Genomic DNA, 23,839 nt, shown 5'->3' with positions numbered 1-23,839 from the left:
TATTTATATTTTAAATTTTATTTTAATAATTCATAATAATATTAAAAACGATTTTTTATCAAAATAAAACTTTAATTAGAAGGTAACATAAAAAATACTTTTAAAAATTTACCTTAATTTCATCCTTCATTTTCTCATTTTCTTCTGATCTTATTTATTACGAAAATTGTTTGAGTTGACGCCGCCAACTGAACTGTGGGTATTCAATGCTAATGGGACACCTGGTTTTGGACAAGAAAAAATAAATTCAGATTAATTTTAAATAATTAATAATGTTTTAATTTGGTTTAACTAGAGTTTTAGAGTATGTTTGTTTACATTTTTTAAAAAGAGTTAAAAACTAAAATTACATGTATTTTTAATTCTTAAAAAGAGAAAAATCTTTTTAAAAATGCAAACAAACATATTTCTTATATTTTTTATTTTTTTAATCCTTCCTTCCATTTAAAAAAAATAGTCTTAAAAATTTACTTTTTATTTTCATTCAGTCCCCTCAAGAGCGATATATTAAACTGTTCTCTTTGTTTGAGACATCTGTGTTGGATTAAAAAAATTAGAAGTGTGTATATTTTGAGGTAGACAAATAATAGGAATGAAAACAAATTAATGGGTATTGTGATAGAAATAAAGAATGATATAAAATTTAATAGGTATCTACTGGTTGAGACATGAAATCTATTAGGAATAACTTGTGAATATCTAATAATTTTTATAAGGTCTACATTTTTTTTGAAATAAGTTATTTTTAATTTAGTTCAATAAATTTTAACGTTAAATTTAAAATAAAAATTACTATTTTAAAAATATCAAAAAAATGTTTAATAAATGAATATTTATCTAAATGCATACATGTTTCTCAATTGCTACACTAAAATTGGATTAAATAAAGGAAAAAGAAGTCGGTGACAAATGATAATTTTTTTAAAAAAAGTATATTGATTGATATGATAGAGAGAGAAAAACTTGTTATAGTTTTCACTATTTTTCCATAAATTTTTTAAAATAAAAAAATGATATTTATGTAATTAAAATATTAGAAAATATGTTATAAAGACATTGTTGTCTGTACAAGAGACATTAAATAATTTATTTTTTCATTTTAGTTTGAGATCTAAATCTTCTAATCAAACAGAGAGATGCAATCAACATGTCCAATGCAAAAAGATTCAATAAAGAAATTCCACAACTAGATTTTAAGCCTCCAAAACTTGTTAATTATTATGCCCTTTTACTTTTGCTATGTAGTTCTAAATTAGCTTAGCAGATAAATTCCAAATGGTTTATGCATAACAAACATGTTCAGAGCTTGCAAGATGCCAAATCATGTTTCTTTGCTGAAGTTTCCATTGCACCAAATCCCTAACTCCAATGGACCCTCTAATATGTAAGTAACTAAAAGAGTAATTAATAAGTGTTTTTAAGATGTTAATTATAAAGGTCAAGTTTTTTAGACAATGATAAATTTTTAATATAAACATTAATTTTTTAATCAATGTTGGTTCTAATTAATAATTTTTTTTTTCTCAAATACACAAAATATCAAATGTTTGATATGTTTTAATATTAAGACATCGCTTTGTTTTAATGAAGAAAATGATAAATAAATTTATATTCGTAATAATTATCTATCATATTAGATAATTACAAAATAAAATATTTTAATTAAAATTATTATCATTATCCATTTTTTAACCAGTGTAAAATAAATTAATAAAATTTAATATTAAAATATTATATTGTATTAAATTGTATAATTTTTTATTAAATTATATATATTATTTGATTTTTCATATGAATTTTAAAAATTGAAAATAAAAAAAAGTTTTTAGTTTAAGTTTGATTATAAAGTTCAGTTCTTGAATTTGAAAAAATAAATTATTAAAAAATTGTTTGCGTGATATTTTTTTGATAAAAAGTATTAGGAATGTATTTTATAAAAATATGAATTGATTTAAAAAAATAAAGAGAGTATAAGGTATGAATGAAAATAAAATGAAACAAAGTTATCATAATATGAGGATTTTAAATTCGCCATTTTTATTAGATGAAAATGTTTTCGACTAGAATAAAATTTAATATTCTTATAGAATAGATTAAGATATTTTTTTAATTCACCAAAGATTAATGATAGAATAAATTAAATAAAGTATCTTATTTTATTTGCTAACTAAGAAAAAGTAAGAACGAGTAAAAAAGAGAAAAAAAAATATTTTGTTTAAGATGCCTTATAAAAACATTCCTATTTAAAAATAATGTTTGACATTCAACACGTAGAGATAGATAAAATTGAGATTAATTTCATATAATATTTTTAAAATAAAAATGTATAAATAAAAAATAAAATTAAATACTGAACACAGGAACTATTATATAATTTCTAAATATGTTATCGTTTAGTAATCATAACTTAGATTTATAATAAAATGAAATTTTTTTTATTAAATAATTGTGTTTATTATATAGAAAATACAAATTTATTTAATTGTTTATTTAAAGTCGTTTAAATTGCTTAATATAATATATTTAATATTTAAACCTACATGTACATAAATACAAAATAAAGGGAGAATAACTTTAAAAATACTAGACCAAGCTTATTATATTTACTATTAAGCCTTCAGAGATTGTTTTACCTGAATTAGCAGTTTTTAATTAGAATATTTGACTGTTTTAAAACTAAGTAGGAATAGTTTTACTGCTAATCATAATCATAACAAAAACAGTAATTATATTCTTATTTGACAAAATGTTATTCTTTCTTAAATAACATTTTTATTAATTGATTGTTTTAATGTTGGGAAGCACTGCACTGTATTAACAAAAAAATTATACAAAATTTTCAATTGATTAACGCGTTCCTTCCGGAGGGTTGAATTTGTTATTTGTAAATGAGGTAATTATTTTAATTAAAAAATGATAAGCATGGAATAACTATAATTAATTAATAACTGTTTGAAGGTATTATAGCATTTAGGAAGAGGCAGTGAGCAGTGACGCTCAAGTCATGAAAAGAATTTCAAGGAGAGAAAAAATAAAATAAAAAAGGAAACGGTCTTTTCAGTGTGTTATTTGAGCGAATGGCGATGGAAGCATGGAGGAGCTCTTCCTCAACCTGAACGCTTCAAACATTCACACTTCATTCTCAGAGATCGCATCGCAAACACTTTGCGTTTCAATAAATCCATTCTATCAGCCTCTTCGATCCTTTCATTAGCCTTCCCATTCCATTCCTCGCATTTCGGTATGATTTCTTAGCCTTTAATATCTCTCGTTGCCATTTTCTCTTTTCGCATTCTCTCTTTCGTGTAATTTTCTTTATCGTCGATTATTGTTCATTATGTCTCTGCAAAAGAAGGAATATTCTCTTTTCGTCCCTAGCACTGTTTATCAATCGAATTTCCAAACTTTTTTTTTTTAAAGTCAAATATTCTCTATTGGCATGAATTTTAGGGGTTTATGTGAAAAGTTAGTCATTGACATTGGTGTGATTGGTGGTTCTGGTGGATGATGATTGGTGGTAGGGGTTGCTGAGAAGGTGTGCGAGAGGAGTGTGATGAATTGTGGCGAGGAAGACAAGAAATGGAATTGTGGAAAAGCTGGTGCTGTCAATTTGCGAAGAGTGAGTTCCATCGTACGCGACATTGGGGATCCGTGCCTCTCTCAGTCGCCTGTAAAGGTTGTTGTAACTGTAAGACTACAACTCCGCTGGATTTTATTAGTTGCTTTGCTTGTACACAAGTTTAATTGTTCATTACTACATTCGTATAATTGTATAGTAGGTATTCTGGACTGTTTTTTTACTCTTGGATGTTAGTTGGCAGCATTTTGTTATTCTTGAACAATTTGTTATGTTACGTTGTCACTATTGTAAAGCATTTGTTTGAGGATTCTTTTGAATGATGCCTTTGTGTAAAATGGCTGTTGATAATCAGTCAAAAGTGCCCTTATGTAATTTGATGCCAGTTCATCAATTGCTCTTTCTTAGGTCTTCTTCTACAGTGGAATACATATTGATATTTGAGAATCTCTTGGCTACTCCCTCACTCCCCTTCTGCGATATAAACTAAACACATATATTAATGGAGATTCCCTTCAGTTTCTCATTTGAACCATTAGGCATATAAAGAGATCTTGTTGTTTATTATAGATACAAAATCTTGTTATAACATGACTTGTTTAATTATTTTAATATTCTTCATGGAGCAGGTAAAGAGGAAGCTTAAACCAGACAAATGGCAAGCCATGTCTGATGGTGAAGGAAAGGTGTTTGGTTTCCGTAAGGCGCTAAAATTGATTGTGTTAGGGGTATGTTGTTATTTATGCTGTAATTCTTCTTTTCTTTGTCTACACCATCTTCATCATTGTCAGTTCATCATCATAATTATCTTCTTCCAAATTAGAATGCTGCATGCTCATGAATTGGTGTCCCTTGTCATCTTTTATTGGACAAAAATGGTTGTGCATGGTAGTAATGGATTTGACAAACCTCCTTAACGTTTTGTAATATCAATTTAGTTTTACTGTCTGTAAGTTATTGAGGTATTCCTTGTCAGTGGTTGTCATTGACTTCTTGTTTTGTAGGGCTAAATTTTGGGCATGTCATACAACTTAGTGGTGTGAATCATCTTAACAATATTTCTATTGAAGTCATATGCTTGGGAGTTAGGCATCAACTTGAAGGAGGATTTATTTATTTGTTACCTTAAATGAAATTTTGGATGTTGCTGTTTATAATTTAAAAAATGAATAAAATCACAGGTTACATGGTGCACTACTTATGTCACTTTGGTATGTATAGTCTTGAGAAAAATGAACAATAAGTATTTTGTAAGATGTTTTATATGGTGCTTTGTAAACGTGATAAATAGTAGGCTTTTTATCAGGCCTCAACTTCTACATGAAAATTGTGAACAAGTTGGGTGGGTTGAACCTAGTCTATATTCACTGTACTGCATTCATTGGTTTCTTTCCATTGTCAACAAAAAAATAGTTCAATCAATGAAATTGTTTTCACCAGGACATTACAGGCAACGCTCGTGCTCTTTTAATACTGCATTTATGCACATATCAAAATTTGTATTCATACAACCATAACTCCTTCATTTACCATAGGCTCAAATCTGTTTCACTTAAGCAACCATTGAGCCATTCTGCAGCCTCAGACGGAACCCTTACTATTTTAATTCATATGCTGAAGGCCTAATAAAATGCATTTTATATTTATCATATTTACAAAACACTATGTAGAAGGGCTTTATTTGAACTAATCTGGTTTGTGGACAGTATTTTACTTTATTGCTACATTCTGAATATATTTATTGTAGATTACTTGACATTTAACTTAAATTTATGAGTTTATTTTTCTTTTCCATCAATACGAATGTATACATCTGTACTCAAGAAACATCATACATGCGAGTTTCAAAATTTCTTCCTAAAATTTAAACTAATAAAGTAATTGTTGGTCTTTGCTGATTTTTTACACTTTTTCACCCCTTGTGTGTTAGGGTGTAGATCCATCAATAAGACCTGAAGTTTGGGAGTTTTTACTAGGTTGTTATGCACTTAGCAGCACTGCTGAGTATCGAAGAAGGTTGAGAGCAGCTAGGAGGTACGGGTCCATCCACTTTGATTTCTTTTTCTCTAGTATTTTCTGGATCCTAGAAGAAAGTTGCAACATAGAACTTGCTAAATTCAATATATCTGTCATGGATGAATATGGCCATGTGACAATGCATAGAAGGATACGTTCTTTTGGCACTGGCAACTATTTGTGCAATTGTGTCAACAATTGGTAGTGTGATTGTAAAATGCATTTGGCATTCAATGACCGCATGATTTATTTCAGCTAATGTAGCACCTTTCCTAGGTTCTTGAGATGTAATTATTGACATCCATGAGGAACTTTCCTTGCAGGGAGCATTATAGTGATCTGATTAAGCAATGCCAAACAATGCATTCAAGTGTAGGAACTGGTTCATTGGCATATGTTGTTGGATCCAAAGTGATGGATATGAGGACTTCATCCAAAGATGAAAGGAAAGAGCAACCTAAAATAGAAAGATCGACTTATAATTATAATGATATTGAAGTAGGAAAACATAGTGATAGGAGCATTACTTGTACAGAGGCAGCAGATGCAAGCCATAGGGAAAGTTCCAATAATGGGGTTGATCTATTTAGTTTGAGAGCAAGCACTGATAATGCAACATATGATTCTTCTGGTCAAAGAAACTCTAGTTCCCCAAAGTTAGAGAGAGAAGCAGAGGGATCACATTTTGTGATTGACAGTAGTTTTGATTTTCCTTCTTTACCTGTCTCTAATCTGTTTGAAAAGAGTGGTAAAGATAAGAAGTCAGGCACAGAGCATTATGATAAACTTCCTGCACAGGACAAATCCAGATTTGAAGATGACAGTATGCATAGTTTTCGAATTAATAACAATGTAGACTTAGTTATTGAATCTAATAGCCAACAACCTCTTGCTGCCTTACATCCCATGGACTCTGAAATTGAAATTGCTTCTCCTGATGAGGAAGAACCGGAATTTCTGTCTGACAAACCAGTTTATGAATTACAAATGGTAAATCAACTCAAAATTTCAGATGTACCACAGCCAGCAATGATAAGTGCCTCGGTTTCTCAAGAATGGCCTGTCAGTGAAGATAGAGTATCAGAATGGCTATGGACCTTGCATAGGATAGGTACCTAAATTGAATAGTGTGCCTCTCTCTTCCCCTGTAGTTTAACAGAGAAAGTTTATCTTTTTTTTACAGTAGCATATGTTTTATTCTGATATTCTTTCTAGCTAATGATATTATTGCTTTCCAGTTGTTGATGTTGTGAGGACTGATAGTCATCTTGAATTCTACGAGGACGCAAGAAATTTAGCTAGAATGTCAGATATTCTTGCTGTCTACGCATGGGTTGATCCAGAAACAGGATATTGTCAAGGTTATGTTTTTTCCTGGGAATTTCTCAACTTATTGCTGATGATTGTGTTCTTTTATAGAGTCCTTTTACACTGACTTTGGATCCAAAACTTAAATTCTTTTTACTGAATATGGAATTTTAGGTATGAGCGATTTGCTGTCTCCCTTTGTTGTAATCTTTGAGGATAATGCAGATGCATTTTGGTGTTTTGAGATGCTTTTAAGGAGAATGGTATTTGCAAATTTGGCTAAAGTTCGACAAAGTAACTTTGTTTGCTGTGACTGACCTGTTTTCGTTCACATATCTCCAGAGAGAAAATTTTCAAATGGAAGGCCCAACTAGAGTGATGAAGCAGCTGCGAGCATTATGGCATATTCTTGAACTGTTAGACAAAGAAATGTTTTCCCACCTGTCAAAAATTGGTGCTGAAAGTCTCCATTTTGCATTTCGTATGTTGTTAGTTCTCTTTCGGAGAGAGTTGTCTTTCAATGAGGCTCTTTCAATGTGGGAGGTTTGTGCTCCATGCTTCCAATCCACCCCCTCCCCTCCAAAAAACAAAACTCATCATTTTTTTAAGGTTTTGAAATTAAAAAAAAATGTAAACAGTAATAGTTAATCTTAGAGAAACTGCTTTCTTCTGTGTTGTTGATTCAGAAACAAGCATGTCTAATTTTGCTGTAGATTTTTTGAGGTAGAGTTTGGTTGATTTACTTTACTACAATAGGTCAATTGAAAGGTGGAGATTAACTTTACATACCTTGTGACTGTTAATTTGATTAAATTTATAGGTCTTAGAAAGCCTGATATGATTTTTAAAAGCTCATTGACAAGTTATTTCTATAATTCATTGACTTCAGACATAAGTCTTGAACACTTACTCCAGTTAATATCTTTTTATGTAATAAGAATTTAATAAATTTAATTATTGAATTATGTGATATTATCTTGATCATTTACAAAATTTTAAATAAATTAAACATTCATAGATATCTTATCTTATGGTTGATATCTACTTGTATTTTAAAAAATATAGTATCTCCTTAAATTGAAGGCAATTGATAAAATATTAACTAATTTTTAAGTAGTATGACATTTTGTAGATTTGATCTACTTAGTGAATATTTCAATCCAATAATTAGATCGATGGAATTTAATGTCTATATAAATTTTATTAAATGAAAATATTTTCTTGGAGCTAGTGGATCCTCATCCATACATATGTATTTTGGTGGATAACATTAATGAACTCTTCTGATACATCATTGTTTTAGTTGGTCAATGCATGATCACAATGTTCTTATGTAATGCAGATGATGTGGGCAGCTGACTTTGATGAATCCTTGGCATTTGATTTAGAAGAGAATTGTTTGGAGGCCTTGGAGGTACATCTTCCTAGAGACTCAAGCAATGATATGAGAGAAGAAATTGAAACTAATGATGGCAGCATGAAGAGTGGTTCACAATCAAATCACAATGAAAATGACAACACAAAAGCCAGCCTGCAGTCAAATCATGGGAACACTAATGATGTCAAACTGAAGTCACACTCATCCCATAGCTTTTGTGGCTTGGCAAGGAATATCTGGCCAAGAAACAATCAAGTTCAAATGAACAGTATTTCCTCCTTAACAAGAAAAGAAACTGATGAGTTGGCCATATTCTGTGTCGCAGCAATTCTAGTTTTAAACCGCCAGAAGATCGTTCGAGAAACTCACTCTTTTGATGATATGATAAAGGCAGGCGCATTAAACTTCTATTCCTACTTTTTATTCAGCAATTAATTGCTGTTATGAAAGTTCTATTGATTACTATTATACTATTTTTACATTTTTTTACAGCTTATGTTAATATTGTCAAATGCTGGGTATCTTGGTTTAGATTATGATTTGAAGTGGAAATCTGAACTGATAGTGTATATTATTTTTTAAAAATCTTCTATTTTACTAAGCAATTTATTTCTTCATGATGTTTTCAAATTATCACTTGTGCAATGATTTCATATCTTGGTGTTATTATTTAATGAGGTATGATGTACTCTGTATGGAAAGGTGAGAGGAGCTTGCTTGTTTGATAACTTTCTTCTCTTGCATCAACTTATACCTGGATATGGGGTTACTATTTGTTTCTAAAACTCAATTGCCAATTTTTTTCTATTTTTTTCTCAGAAGGCCATGTTCTGTTTATCTTTTTTTATTTTGTACAATTTTAAGTCCCTCTTTAGTGATGTTCCTGAATCATTATATGAAACTAATTTCTGCCCAGTCTTAAGAATATTTGTTTCAACTTTGTTTATCCAAGTTTACTTTTACTTCTAGTTCTTTCGATTCATACTACAAAAAAGGAAGAAAAGAAACCAATTGAGGGATTGTTGTTCATTTTCTAACTTTATATACCAAATTGACATATTTTAGATGTTCAATGACAAGATGTTGAAGATCAACGTAAAAAGATGCATAACAACAGCAATCAAACTCCGAAAGAAATATTTTAACAAGGTAAGCCCCAAATTAGTTATTTTCCTCTACATTTTATTTTCTCCAAATATGCAACTTACTTTTATCTGTATTTTTAATATTTTGATGGTGAAATTGAAATCTCATCTCTTGACAGGTAATCAACAAAAAGAGCTATGTTGCACAGCAAGGAAACTAAGGTTATATCATTGTAATATGCTCGACATAAAAGCACTGAATCACAAAGTATCACTTGTATGGCTCAGCATTCCCACATTGGAGTTTGGTGTTATAACTTTTTAGCCATTACTTATCCACTTTGGACGGGAGTCTTTGTAAGATAAAGTGATTTTGCTTTTGGAGGTTCACCCAGCTGTTGTACTTCGTTACTCTTTTTTTATGAGGTAATGTCACTGTGTTCTGCTTTACCTTTTGTTTGGTTGCTTAACTTTTGATGGTTTCTATACAGATTCCTTGATGGTCTTTCCCAAGGCATTTCTGTAGTGTGTTGCAATTAGAATTCAGTTCCATTCCAGTTCTTGGAAATTTGATGCATATTGATTACCCAAAAGAGTGTTTTGCAAGGCAGCATTGATAAGCTTAGGGTATAACTATAAAGAATAAACGGAGAATTATCAAGCATATCTGTTTTTGAAGGCAAGAAGTACATGGGGAATCTAATATATGACCAATATCTGTTGAGAGTGAATGTGTATGGCTGTTTTTTTTTTTTCTGTGGGGATGGGAGTGGTATCTATTTGTTGCTTCTATTTATTTGGAACTGTGCCCCGAAGAAACTAAATAACTAAACAATGCAGAAGGTGCTGTTTTTGCGTTTGTAGCTTCTGCTGGATGAAGAAAATTGTGTGGCCCTTTGCCCATTTAACCCATGGTTGAATGTGGCTATTGGAATGAACACTACGTTCCTGTTTAAGGGATTCTAAGGCTTCCAAAACTTATTTCATACCTTCTCACACTTATGCACTCAAGTTCTTTGTAAATAAAATTTCAGTCTGTAATTGATTAACACCGCACGATATCCAGTTTGACATTTCTCTAGCTTCCTTTCACCAGCAGTGCTGATCATATCTCACAAACAATTTCAATTAATTGATTACTGGAATCTTCTCTAGAACTTTGACTTTAGATTATTTATTTAATGGATAATGTAGTATAGCTTGTTAGAAATTGATTAAGTTGGGATTCCATTCCACGTTTTTTTTTTTAACTTCCCTCTTTAGCTTTTCTGGTCTAAGCTAAGAGTTTGTTCTATGAGGAATGTGTTTGTTTTCCTGAAGACCATTTTAAAGATTTGTTTCCCTTTTATTAGTATTTGAATTTTTTTCCCATGGCTTATGTTTTATTCCCTCTCTTTTCCTTTTCTTGAAGCCAGTGAAAAGATTGACAAGGGGATCTTTCATCACTCTGGTTGCTCCTCGGTTTGATCACTTTGCAGTCTTGGATTATTGGCACAGATTATGCAACTAAATTTCTTTCATTGTACCTTTGCTTCAGCTCATATTTCTTGAGAAAATCTTATGCGAGAAAGGGGAATATTATAGTATATGTAAACGTATATAGTCAATTTTTGTGGTGGTTTTCGTCGAAAGAAGGAAGAATTTATAATGGTTTATACACGCTGCAAGATAATTTCTTTTCCTTTACGTGACTTTAATTGCTGAAACTCACAAAGGACAAAGGGGGTATTATTCATGTATTATTCTTCATCTTCAGAACACAAACAAATATGTTTAAAGTTTAAACTGCGCATATCTGAATCCACACTAAACATTCGATTTCGCCTATTTCTAATTTGGGTTGCCCTTATTTGTGTATCGACAATTTCGACGTATCTCTCCTTGCTTGCCTGTTAAAACTCTGATATTCCCCATATGGTACATTGACTCAGCAAAGGATTTCTTTAAGTCTTTAAATCCAGCAGCAAATTCTTCGGTGATCTGTTCAGTGTCATTACTTTTTCGTAATTGTTGATCAATTCCCAGTATAGCCTGGTCATCTAGGACCCTTTTGTAGTATGATTCTGTAAAGTTGTAAGTTGATCCAGATTCTGGGTTTAGGTATACCAGTGGGTCTGGTTGTCCCTTCCTTCTTGGTGGACAAAGTTCTCTCAATGTCTCTAATAAAGTAGCAGTCATGCTTGGGTCTGCGTTTCCAGTGCCATTGAAGTTGTACAGCCGATCAACAACATACCTACAATGTGTTCGGCCTATTGTGTGTGCTCCTGTGTTGACATGAAACAAACAGGTGAATCTTTTTACCAAAAAAAAGAGTACGAACACTTTTGACCAAAAAGTGTAGAACATACTAGCATGTAATTTGTACTGGATTGTAATCTTGCCTTACCTAAAAGTGCCGTCAAATCCACTTCATCCAAGCCCCTCGATGCGAAATATGCTAGAGCTTCCTGCAGTGAGATGGATGGTGATGGCAGGTCTACTGATGCAGCATCTGATTGCATGCCATCCTTTCTTCCTGTTATAACCTGATAACCTGGTCCACCTGCCTATTGACATCAATCCTCAAATTGGTTACTGTATTTATTTTCCCCCCTTTACCCCTTCTTAAGAGGAGAGTTGGTAGAGGGCAAGTGGATGGGGTTGAAAGTAGATTAATCTGTTTCATGATAGAAAAGGGTGTTGAAAGGGTACCAGATGAACAGCATCCCTGGTGGCGAGATGGAGTATATCAGAACAGGAGACAATTCCAGGGCATCGTGATTCCAGAACAGTTTTGATTTTGTCAATGATCACAAATCCTCCCAGCCCCTGGTTTTGTGGTGCTTTTTTCTCTGGATTTGGTCCTTCATCTAGCAGAATTGATGCGTCACATCCCTAAGCCACATAATAAGATTGAAGTTTAGAGAGGGGAAAAATAACAAAACCATTGGTAATGTGCTGACTGCTGAAATAAAGGTAGTGAAAACAAATCATGCGTCACATAACTGGTGTTCTATGTTTGATACTCTACTCATTAAACTCCAAATACCTATATGATCGAAAACGAACTGAATTTAGTGCAACCTCAATGTATATCTTTCGACAACTTAACCTCCCAAATATACTCGTCAAGGATTGGTTATTTTATTATCTCTCTTAACCAGTAGAAGCTAGTAAGGAGTAGGACTTACAGTGACAAAACAGTCAGAATAAACCATTCGAAGTAGCTTTGCAACAATGCTTCTATCATGCTGATAAAACAAGGTCACTTGGTGCCGAACATACTGCTCCACGTAGCGGCATGTATTGTTGATCTTATAGTAATGCAAATGCATGTTCGGCGGTGGAGGTCTTAATGCTGCCTCTGCCATCCCTTGACACATGCTTAGCACTGCAAGAGCTACAAGTGGGAAAGCCACACCCATCATTCTCCCCATTTTGGTCACTGCCTCTACCAACTCGCTCTTTCTCCTTCTCTCTCTCTCTTTCTATGCCACTAGGCTTGTTGTGCAGCACTGCTAATCACGTACTCCCTCTCACTGCTTATATAGAACACACCCTGGTGCCATAACCGTCCATAACATCAGAGTGGAATATAAATAAAGGAAAGTAAAAAATCCACATAGAATAATGTGTTTCCAATTTGATTTGCGCTCAAATTTGAAATAAAATCCAAGCATTGCGGCACCATGTGACGGAAGAGTGAGGCATGGAGCTGTTCACATGCACCGAGGCGTTTCAACATCCTTCTAAAAGCATTTTAATGCTGTGACGTGGGGGGTAAGGAATAGAGTTGGAGCATCATACCACTGAGGAAGACCTATGGCTCCCCCAACAAAAGTAAAAATTTCAGTAACTATATACGTTTTATTTAGCAGACTCTTCTAATAAATTAAGAGATCAAATTTTTTGGTTTAAGTTCTTTTTTAGCAGTTTATTTTTTAAAATTTAATTAATTAAAGTTCAAATATCATCACCAAAGTTTTAAATTATAAAAAAGGATGAATAGATATTTTTTATATATAAATAGTCATTTATATTTAATTATGATATAATTGTTAATGATGTCAAACATTTAAAATAATAAAAAATATTAATATGAAAAAGAATAAAAATAATACTTTAAATAAGCATAATTTTGTATTAATGATGTTAGGACAGTCAATTTTGTTTACATATGTGTGCATATTATTTGTGTATGTATGTGCATGTAAATTTTCAATTATATTACTTATTTGTTCTTGAATCTCAATATAATTAATCAAACTCTGCACTAATAAAGAATGTGCTTTCCACGTTGCCACAGACTTGAATGTGGGGTCTTGTTCAATTATGATACTCTAACAACTAGTGTGATTCTTTTTGTTGATCCAATATTTCCTATAAATCGAGGAAAGTATGCGTTTTTCTATGCAAACAGTGGGTATTATGGATACAAGGTACTCCATCTGTCACTTTCTGATTATTGATTAATCTATGCTACTGCATGTGCCATCCGGGTTTCATTTGTTCATGCCACGGATCCGATTAATTCTTTTGTTTTTCTAATGATGAAACCAAAAGTGCTTCCACTGAACTAAGTCCCAATAATCACTGAAACAAATCAACAAGAAATTTTGGTTTAACTGGAAGGAGGAAGGGAAAAATTTCCGAGTATTCTTAATTAATTGAAAAGAAAGAAGAGGTAAACGTTGGTTAGTAGTTTTTTTATAAAGAATAATGAGCTTATTCCTTCTTTAAATATACTTTACTATGTTGACTTTGACGCAACTTAATTTTAAAGCTTTTGACTGTTTAATGTGGAAAACATTTCCAGTTGGATCACAGAAGGTATAGCTCTTTCTCTTTCTCTTCATTAGCTTGTAGATTGTGCAAGTGATAAGTAAACATCATGACCAAAAAAAGGTTAACATGTGAATTTGGCCAATAATCCTTGTATTAGCAGAATAAGTAAAGTTGGAGCTAATTTTTGTCGGCTGGAAAAGAAAAAAGTGAGATTTTTAGCATTAGTTGATCTAGAAATTAGAAAACGAGCTTAAAATTCATGTTAACAAGCGAAAGCAAGCTTAGTTAAAGAGGCTTTTATAATTATATGTTAAGTAAATGTTACTTTTCCCTAAAACATTTATCATTCCTGTGTGTTATATACGATGATGATGAGTAATATTAAAGCGTGGCAACAACTTGCAATTGGCAATGCAAGAGTACAAAGAAAACTGAGCAAAATCAACTTGTTGTCTTGCGAGTTGAATTAAGAAGTGGGCTTAAGTGAATGCAAAGTTAGTTCGTAATAAAGTTTTTTTTGTTGTTGATGTAAAGGTTTAAGTTGGTTATTATTAATCATTCATTTTCACGTCTTTTTTCTTTCTTTCTTCCATTCTTTATTTTTGTTATATTGTGTGCTTTAGCCTCTTGTTTTCAATTTTCAAAATAAGAGCTTGATAATGAAATAGTAAAAAATAGTCATAGTAATAGCTAAATTTAAACTTTCTAGAAGTCAGCTTTTTAAAAAAATATATATATTATTGACAGATGATATAGTTTGTGTTTGGTTTCAAGATAATTTATTGACAGATGATGTATATTTTTACACCATAATCTTTGTCAAAGGTTGAAGGAGTAAGCTTCAGATGTATTTTAAGCCCAGATTATGCTAGACTCATTTGGGGCTCCCTTACTATTGTTATTTTCCTGCAAATTATTTCTTTAATTGTTTTTATAGGTTATTTTCTAAAATGTTTTAATGGTCTAAGACACTTTATATATTTGTATACGAATGTGTTATATTTTTTTATTTGCTTTTAACAAATGAAGTTGATAGAAAATTAAATCAAATTTAGCAAAGATAAATGTTAACAGTGAAATTAGGTATAATGATATTAAATAAAAATAAAATTATCATGTTATAATAGTCTTTAAAAACTTTAAGAAATTAAGTAGCTTTAATTACTTTTATTGATTTATTATTTTTGTTGAATGTTCCTTGTATAAAGCTTTAGGTTTTAACATGTTTTATCTCCAAAGAAAAGGTGGTGAAAAATAAGAAAAGAGATGAAAAATGTTTTATTTAAAATAAAATCTCATTAAGCATCCATGTTACAGATCTTAACCACTTCAGGAACCATAAGCCACAATAAGATACTTTTTATACTGTAGCCTTTTCATAATCTTGTTCATATGCCCAACAGTTTCATTTGTTTTTCAATGCTTTTTAGTGTGAAAGCTCACGAATTGGACCTCCCTTTGTTCCTTCGAAAAAGAAAAGTTTGATTGTTTTTTTATATCTAAAAGGCTTGTAATTTTTTAAACAAGAATTTAAAGAACTATTATAATTTTTTTTATTTGAGTTTTTAAATATATTTAATAAAATTCATAAAGATTAAATGAATTTTGAAATACCTTAAAAATTAAATAAAAATCATTATATTTTTAAAAATAAATAAAAAATAAATTTTAAAAAATCATTTAATAAGAATACATGTTTAAAAAATACAAATAAAACCAATTTTAAACCTAGGAACAAAAACTTAGGTCTTGTTTAGAGTAATTTTTAATTTTATAGTTTTTATTTTTAATTTTTCTAATTTTAATTTTAATTTTTAATATTAAAATTTTAAAAAAAATATACTCATCATTTATTCATAATATTAAATAAATCATTTTTATCTTTGATAAATTTACTAAAAGTTATAGTCACATTGATCCTTCTCTTCGATTACTTCGACTATTTTTAAACATTTAGCATTTTTAGGGATAGAACCTTAAGACTTTTATCATATATATATATATATATAATATAAATATAAATGATTTTTTATATTATATATTTAGTTTTATTTAATAAAAAAATAATTAACAACAATGATAATAATAAATAGTTATAGTGATTTTAATTAATAGTAAGAGTAATTATAATAACAATAGTAAAAATGATATTATTAGTAATAATAGTAATATTATTATTGGTGAATAATTATGGTGATTAAATAATGGTGGTAGCAACTAACAAGAAATACAATAATGATGGTAAGTGGTTAAAGTAACTATTAGAAAAATAATAATTATATAAAAATTATTTAAGGTAGTACAATAATAATAATGAAAGTAATAGAAGAAGTAGCAATAATGCAATGGTGTGAGAGTAAATGGTCGTAGTAGTGGTAATATGGCAAAGTGTAAGTGTAAGTGATGTAAATTATAATAATAGCTAGGAATGACAATAACAATGATAGGGACAATAATATAATAGATAATTCATGTAATTGAGAAAATGAAATAAAAATAAAGGTAACCAGTGTTAAAATTATTGAAATAATAAAATTGTAGTGATAATAATAATAATAACAAGTAATAATATTAACTATAATGATAATAATAAAAAATATAATTTTGTTAACCTTAATCCTTAGAACTGAATTTAATTATCTACAAATAGAAAAATTTTATGCAAAAAATATATAATTATTATATTAAAGTTATAAAAATATAATAAATATATCTCTTTTCAATAAAATTTTATTTGTTTATCATCGATTCTAAAGGTTGAGTTTAAGAAAATTCTAAAAAATAATAACAATGATTATAACATTTTTAAAAATTATTAATTTATCAACAAAATATTAACAATGATGATAGTAGATGCTGCTAATGATTGTGAAAATAATATATAAGTTTTTAATTAAAAATAATTATATAATAAAAAGCAGAACACTTTTATTTTCAAATATTAAATTAAATTAACTTAAAAGTCAAATTAAAAATTAATTAGCTAAACATATTATTAGTAAAAATCGTAATACACATTTTATTTTAATAAATATTGTAATATAACTTGTCCAAATAATTTTTTAAAATGATTTAAAAATAGAATTAAATTTATAAAAAATCTTCATATTAAAAAAAAAACAAGTACTTAAATAAATAATATCTGAAAAGGGACCATGTATGCATGCATTTAAAAATCTTAGAAAGAGAAGATGTTGGTGTGAGGATAGAGCAGGGAAAAGGGTGAAAAAGGAATATGGAAGGAGAGAAAGGTAATTTGAAGTTCGTCCCGTACAAATTCCATGTATAGTGGCCCAGTGGGTAAGGAGTTGCAGAAAATCTTAATTCCTTAAAAGGCAACTTCTTTTTTCTTTTATTTTTATTTTTAATTTAATTTAATACTCTCTGCAATTTCATTTCCACCTTCAATCAAAACCCCCCTCTGCTTTCGCTCTCTTATCTCTCTCTCTCTCTCCTCCATTACCTTCCTTCACTCTTAGGACTATCGCTTTCAATCTCTCTCTCTCTCTCTCTCTCTCTCTCTCTCTCTCTCTCTCTCTTCGATTTGGATTTTGGGTTTTTTTTTCTTCTCAATTTTCGTTTTTGCTTTTATGGTGCTGGGTGGGTCACTGTAATTGGCGGGAAGCAACCGCGAATTCCGGTAGCTCTGTGTGGAAAGTTTGAAGCTTTGGGGTGTTTGAAGAAAAAGGGTTATTTTCGTCATCGATGGCGAACCCATCTGGGAACCATCAAGAGCACGCTCACGTGTCGTCTTCGGCTCCCGAAACTTCAGGTGCTGCTCTCGCCATGAAGCACAACCCTGGCATATCCCTCGATTGGACCCCTGAAGAGCAAGCCATTCTTGAAGATGGACTCACCAAGTCAGTGTTTTTTTTTTTTTTTGCTTTACGTTTGATTTTTGAGCTTCTCTGGAGATTTGGGAATTTTTTCGTCACAGGTTGGGTCTTCTCCATATGCAATTACCAAATCTCATCTTTGTGGTTTATGTGATATATTGATGTTGGAAGTGGGTTTGATGGCTTTCTAAGCTAAGCTATGCTAGCTGGGTTAGCTCAAGTTCAATAGGAAATCGAACCCATTTTCTCTTTTGTTTTTGGAAGTTTGTTTATTGAGCTGATGACTAGCCTTATCATTAATTGAACATTTTAGACTCAATTATGCTTCAATTTCTAACTTAATAAACTTTTATTTTTGGTGTTTAGTAAAAAATAATAGTAAATTAAGGAATTAAATATTAAATTAAAACATTATTATCATTATTATTACTAAAATGTATATTGAGTCAGCTAGGGGCTAGATAACAAGTCGAATGTGAAAAGCTTAAGCTTGTTTGTAATGAGCCAAATGCATGAATTCGCTATACTCACTTCGCTTCCCACTCTACATGATACCAAGTGGACACATGGATGACACTTTTAAGCTAAGCTTTCAGTCTGAATCCGAGAGTATCCAAAATTTTGGGATGTGGGTGTTCAGAGCTATATTCAAAATGAGTTGTGTTTGTCTTTCTTGGTCGTCATTTTATAAATGGATGCTTACTTCAGTTTACAGAAGATTTATCAGAATTTCAGAAACTAGGGCAACCCAAACCTGATTATATATGTATGAGTGAAGATATCTTGTACTGGTTGATCCTCATCTTCTTTTGGTTGTAATGGCAGTTTGAATTTTGAAATTAATGCCAACATCTTTGTCAATAACGATATTTAAATAATTGCTTAAATATCATCTTGATTTGCTTTCTGTACTTAGATTTCACAGTAAATTCATTTTGTTGTAATACTGTTTAACACTGTCTTTTTATTACCTGCGTATTTGTGAAGTCCTGTATGGGTAGTCATTAAACTAATGAAAATTCCAAAATTTTCCTTTTAGGTATGCCTCAGAGTCCAACATAGTACGCTATGCAAAGATAGCCCTACAGCTACAACATAAAACTGTCCGTGATGTAGCACTGCGAGTCAGGTGGATGAATGTAAGCTACATACTCGTTGGTTTCTGTCTTAAGTTGTTAATGTTGTTGTGAAAACCTATTTCACCCAAGTTGATGATGGTGCTATTACATGAGGTATAAGTGTATGGCCATTGATTATTGAACAATTTGGATCATGTAGCACCAAGGCTGCAACTTCTAGCATACCATGATTTATTTTAAATATTGTCATAAAAGTGTTCAATGGTTTAATGCGGGTACATCATGATTGTTAGAATTTCTTGCTCGTTGGAGACCTGAGAATCTTATCTCAGATGTTTTATTGCACAGTAGATATCCGTCAAATATTGGAATTATGTATTTATTAATTTTATGGGGTTTTGGCCTCTTTCACCCCCCTTGAGGATTTGTCATAACCTGTTTGTTCTTCAGCTATAGGATTCTTAATAAAAGTTATTTTACTATGTAATATACTTGATAAAGTTCTTTAGACTATCATTTAGTGCCTTCCTGAAAGAAAAAAAGAAATAGATGACTGGTTCCTCCATTAGAATGGTGTAAGACTCTTTTTTTGACAAGTTCTTTAAGACTAATCATGCCCCTCCTTCAATAATAATAATAAAAGGAAATAAAGAAGTTTCCTGTTATTTTTGGGATTGCTTTTAACTTAGTTTCTGCATTCTCTTATTTTAATGACATTTTTTTTTATATTTTCTTACAGAAGAAAGAAAATAGCAAGAGAAGGAAGGATGATCATAATTTATCTCGGAAAAGTAAAGATAAAAAGGTACTGCTGCATTTATTGGATATTCTTCTAATTATTATATTAATTTTATGATTGTTTTGTGTTCCACTCTTATGCATGCCTTTGGAGTTGTTTTGTAATGAATGTTTTTCTTGAATCTGTGGATGATGGTTGTGGCTAGACCTATATATGTGGACAAGAAAATATTCCCCTATTTTCCAAATCTGAATATGCAAAAGTATTTCAGAATTAGGTTATTCTGGCAGCTTCTGTTGCTGGACTTTTAGAAGCTTTACTTTCAAGGAGCAAATGTTGCCTGAATGCTTCATGTGGAATTGAGTTTTTCTTACAGTGTGTTCCCTTTAAACATATAATCATTTCTCAGAAAATTGCATGATGATGGTTATTATTATTTTTGTTTTAGTCTTGGAAAGACAGCATTGTATATGTTAAATTTTCTAACCAGGAAGAAGCTAGCATGGCATTTTGTTCCCTCATTTCTTTTGACTTGTTGAATAAGGGATAGTTTAGCTTCTTGGCTGAAAGAACTACCAGGAAGGGTAACAAAAAGGAAGAAAGTTGATAGAATATTATTGCATTTGTGAAATACTGGAAACTCTATGCTCTTTCTTCATATTTCTATTCATGTTTAATGGAACTTTAAATGCTTAGCAAAAGTCTTTTTTTTTTTTTTTTAGGAAAGGGTTTCTGATCCCACAGTGAAGTCATCTAATTTTGCTGCTCGGTCCAGTGTCTCCCCATATGCTCCACCAATGATTACAATGGATAATGATGATGGCATTTCTTATACAGGTATGATTCCATACCTTGTGAAATTTTTCATAGCTCTAGACGTTGTGGTTTGTACACATTATAGTACAGGCTTCAATGTCTCAGGCACTTCTTTCACCTTTGACACATCTTGTGTACTTGCATTTATTTTTTAAAGTTTTCAAGCTTCTCTTTTTAAACTCTTTTTTGGCAGCAATTGGAGGTCCCACTGGTGAGCTATTAGAGCAAAATGCACAGGCCTTGAATCAAATTTCCACAAATCTTTCTGCTTTCCAGGTGAATTGACAACATTTTGAGCTGATTTTACCTTTTGTGTGCGGACACATTTTTAACCATGTAATCTCCACAAATCATATCTCCACCGCTTATGCTTTTATTATTCCATAATCCATATCTTCTGTTAATTAGTCAATAACTTGGGATCACATATGTAGGAGGCAATGAAACATTGAAACTGCAGAACTGATTACAGCTGGGATAATTCATAATGTCTCTGCTTGATGTTATGACAGCAACTTTCTAGTTAATCAGTATCATTTTCATTCTTAGCCCATTCTCTCTGGCTGTAAATTTGACCTTAATTGTTTTGTTCTCTGTTTTTCTGTTTCCAGGTACAGGAGAACATCAATCTTTTCTGCCAAACTAGGGACAACATCCTTAAAATTATGAATGAGTGAGTTTTACTGTTTTTTGTTCTTTTCCTTTATTTTCTCTATTTATAAGGAAGTAATATATTAGTGACAGTGATTTATTTGTTGCTCTTCTTATATTGCAGTATGTGAATGCTAGTTAGTCCTTTCCCAATTTGACTCAAATGTAAATGGTTTACTCTTTTTTCCCTTTCAATTTCATCATTATTTTTCTTGGCAGTTTGAATGACTTGCCAGAAGTGATGAAGCAAATGCCACCTCTTCCAGTGAAGGTGAATGAAGAGCTAGCCAATTCCATACTTCCAAGAACAACTCTCCCACCACAATCATGATAAACATTCATAGTTAACTGGGCTTGCCTCTCCCATATATCTGCCTGCACTGGGACTCAAAATCATTCCTCTTCTGATTAGCAGAATAACTGCCAATCAAGTTGACCCAAGATTTACTATTGGAAAAAAGAAGAAGAAAGAATGAATAATTGTTGATAGTCATCAAGTTGAATTAGTCTTCAATAATTTTATTTTATTTATCTTCTAAAGTTGGTTTTCTGCCCTTGTTCTCTTGTTGGCTCTAACTTAGTTGTACTATAGGAATTATTTAGTATTCTTGGTATTAATTGAGTTAAATTTAGGCATTTAGAGCAATAAGTTGTAGCATAATTTATTTGTCGTCTGTTATTGTTGTTGGTACATTTTATTATGCATATTGTATTAAATGTTAGATACCTGTACAATGTTTGTAAGTGGGTTACACTGGGATGCTGCTATGCATTCTTCCCTCCCGGTGTAAAACGTCATTTTCAATTATGTGTAAAACACCTTCGATTTGATTTCGGACCCATAGCGGAAGATGAATTCTGCTGTCTTTTTCATCATGTTGAACAAGCTGTGCTTGTCTCCGATCTTCCCTTTTTTTTTTTTTTTTTTCCTCTTTACTTTGTATTACAATATCCCTTTTGTTTCTTCCAATCGGTTTGAGTCTTCCCTGCTTTTAAATGTTCTCTCTTATCACTATCACTGGTTTAGTGCTTGACGTTGACAGTTGTAATCCTATTCTATTGTAGTTGTATTTTTTTGTCTTATTTTAATCCACCTAAAAGACACAAGTGATTTACGTGCCAAGTTATTGAGGGGAGAATTTTTCATTGTATTGCATTTTGCTTGTGATAAGATAAAAAGAATTAGAACTATTGAAAGTTAAGTTTGTGTTAGAAGTAATGGTTTTGTGTCTATCACGGTTGAATTCTTTTAACTCATTAGAATGTGATTGTAAATGCATTGGGCTGAGAAGATTTACGTAATTTAAAGCAAAATAATTATTAAAAGTAATTAAAAAAAAAAACTACATAATCAAGCACGATTAGTAAGCGTGAAATTGTGTAAAGTAAAAAAAAAAGAAAAAAAAATTCTACTAGCGGGTTTCTTCGTGTTTAAGAATAGAACTCGAAATACATCTATGTGAAGAGGTTCATATAAAGCACAGGTGGCTGGAAATCACTTTGATTGATTCTCTTTTTTAAAAATTGTCTTTATATATAAACCATCTTCACTTTTAGGAGCCAAATGTAAAACAAAGAAAAAACATGCCAAGGGCCCAAATCAAACACAGCCTCCATTGTCCCTGGTCGTGTGCTAAATGCTAATAATAGTAACATAACAATTTTTTAAGCCACATGTAAAGAAATTAATAAGTAATAATTTTATATTAAAATTTATAATATTTAATATTATTAATATTTTTAAATTTATAATATTTTATAATTTTTATTTTATATCATTGCACACATGCTAAAAAGAAATTTAGTATAATAATATTAATAGTCAATGAGTTGAAGTATTGTGGTTGTCCTCTCTCCTAAAGAGTGGTGTAGTTACCAATCAAAATTACTGGCCACGTCAGCATCGGCGTCTGACTCTTACCTGAATTTTAATTTTTATTTGCTGATAGACCCAAAAATGACTCATCATTCAGCGAACCATGAAACTTGTCGTTGCCTTTTTTTGACCCTGCAACTGTTTCACCTTAATATGCCTTCCTCTGATTGCGGTACCAAATAGGTCAGCATTTACTAAGTATTAGGAACCAACTCACTCTCTTCTTCTCCCATATAAATAAAAGAAAATTATTAAAATAATTTCTATAATAAATATATTTAAGTATTTAATTTTTAACTGAATAGAGTAACATTGTATGATTCATGTAATTCACTTTCCCTTGTTGGATAAGACTTTTGTTATTGATGTTATTGTCTTTTCTGCTCAAATCCTAAACCTTCCCATGCAGAAGGGGGGTATAAAACTATAAATATCATATAATTCCCTTGCTAGTACTGATCATTAGAATAGAAAAATAAATGTAACATATGATATGAAGCATGTGTGATTGTCGACAATTGTCCCATTATGCCACATCACACTTGGTTCTTACCTTGACCAGAAAGTCATGTCCTTGTCATCTTTTGACTTTTTGGAGGAAATGAGAGAGAAAATGAGGTTTTGGTCGAAACTTACCACACACATTTTAGCTAATTCAAACTCAAAGTTTAGACATACTACGGTCTCTTTGAAATACATGTCATATTTTGAATG

At 31.0% G+C, this 23,839-nt stretch overlaps 3 protein-coding genes across 7 annotated transcripts; 2 read left to right on the top strand and 1 right to left on the bottom strand.

The window, feature by feature from the left end:
* The first annotated feature begins 3,050 nt into the window (after nt 1–3,050).
* LOC113854606 (small G protein signaling modulator 1) lies at nt 3,051–10,977 on the top strand. Of its 4 annotated transcripts, none has more exons than XM_027485711.1 (12): nt 3,051–3,241; nt 3,522–3,676; nt 4,207–4,305; nt 5,508–5,611; nt 5,917–6,704; nt 6,832–6,954; nt 7,076–7,164; nt 7,244–7,444; nt 8,244–8,669; nt 9,345–9,428; nt 9,544–9,790; nt 10,776–10,977. In XM_027485711.1, the coding sequence occupies exons 2-11, from the start codon at nt 3,554–3,556 to the stop codon at nt 9,583–9,585; spliced, it is 2,079 nt and encodes a 692-aa protein (XP_027341512.1). In that variant the 5' UTR covers nt 3,051–3,241; nt 3,522–3,553; the 3' UTR covers nt 9,586–9,790; nt 10,776–10,977. The 4 variants fall into 4 exon arrangements, with proteins under 4 accessions (XP_027341512.1, XP_027341511.1, XP_027341510.1 ...); XM_027485710.1 differs by having other exon boundaries at nt 3,522–3,688; nt 10,780–10,977; XM_027485709.1 differs by having other exon boundaries at nt 3,522–3,688.
* Nucleotides 10,978–11,194: 217 nt separating this feature from the next.
* LOC113856415 (probable peroxidase 61) lies at nt 11,195–12,780 on the bottom strand. Its single transcript, XM_027488214.1, has 4 exons — nt 12,535–12,780; nt 12,056–12,238; nt 11,751–11,910; nt 11,195–11,628 (listed from the first exon to the last, which is right to left on the bottom strand). Exons 1-4 carry the CDS (start codon nt 12,778–12,780, stop codon nt 11,195–11,197), a joined length of 1,023 nt encoding a protein of 340 aa, XP_027344015.1.
* Nucleotides 12,781–17,287: 4,507 nt separating this feature from the next.
* On the top strand, nt 17,288–22,078 carry LOC113854524. 2 transcript variants are annotated; one of them, XM_027485544.1, is made up of 7 exons: nt 17,288–17,988; nt 19,004–19,103; nt 19,783–19,848; nt 20,505–20,619; nt 20,792–20,874; nt 21,210–21,271; nt 21,469–22,078. In XM_027485544.1, the coding sequence occupies exons 1-7, from the start codon at nt 17,834–17,836 to the stop codon at nt 21,578–21,580; spliced, it is 693 nt and encodes a 230-aa protein (XP_027341345.1). In that variant the 5' UTR covers nt 17,288–17,833; the 3' UTR covers nt 21,581–22,078. The 2 variants fall into 2 exon arrangements, 1 of the variants encoding a protein (XP_027341345.1); XR_003502775.1 differs by having other exon boundaries at nt 17,444–17,988; nt 21,033–21,271.
* Nucleotides 22,079–23,839: the final 1,761 nt, after the last annotated feature.

The sequence above is a fragment of the Abrus precatorius genome, unplaced genomic scaffold (assembly GCF_003935025.1).
Source record: "Abrus precatorius isolate BTA unplaced genomic scaffold, Abrus_2018 Scaffold11, whole genome shotgun sequence".
Taxonomy (NCBI): Eukaryota; Viridiplantae; Streptophyta; class Magnoliopsida; order Fabales; family Fabaceae; genus Abrus; species Abrus precatorius.
The sequence above is the reverse complement of the archived record's forward strand: the minus strand, read 5'-3'. Positions and strand labels throughout refer to the sequence as shown.

Coding starts and splice junctions, on each gene's coding strand:
- LOC113854524 (XM_027485544.1), top strand. CDS start 17,834: ATGGCGAACCCATCTGGGAACCATCAAGAGCACGCTCACGTGTCGTCT. Junction 19,104..19,782: donor TGCGAGTCAGGTGGATGAAT/GTAAGCTACATA, acceptor ATTTTCTTACAG/AAGAAAGAAAATAGCAAGAG. Junction 20,875..21,209: donor CAAATCTTTCTGCTTTCCAG/GTGAATTGACAA, acceptor TTCTGTTTCCAG/GTACAGGAGAACATCAATCT.
- LOC113854606 (XM_027485710.1), top strand. CDS start 3,554: ATGAATTGTGGCGAGGAAGACAAGAAATGGAATTGTGGAAAAGCTGGT. Junction 7,445..8,243: donor AGGCTCTTTCAATGTGGGAG/GTTTGTGCTCCA, acceptor TATGTAATGCAG/ATGATGTGGGCAGCTGACTT. Junction 9,429..9,543: donor GAAAGAAATATTTTAACAAG/GTAAGCCCCAAA, acceptor ATCTCTTGACAG/GTAATCAACAAAAAGAGCTA.
- LOC113856415 (XM_027488214.1), bottom strand. CDS start 12,780: ATGGGGAGAATGATGGGTGTGGCTTTCCCACTTGTAGCTCTTGCAGTG. Junction 12,239..12,534: donor ATTCTGACTGTTTTGTCACT/GTAAGTCCTACT, acceptor TATGTGGCTTAG/GGATGTGACGCATCAATTCT. Junction 11,629..11,750: donor GGATTTGACGGCACTTTTAG/GTAAGGCAAGAT, acceptor ATGTCAACACAG/GAGCACACACAATAGGCCGA.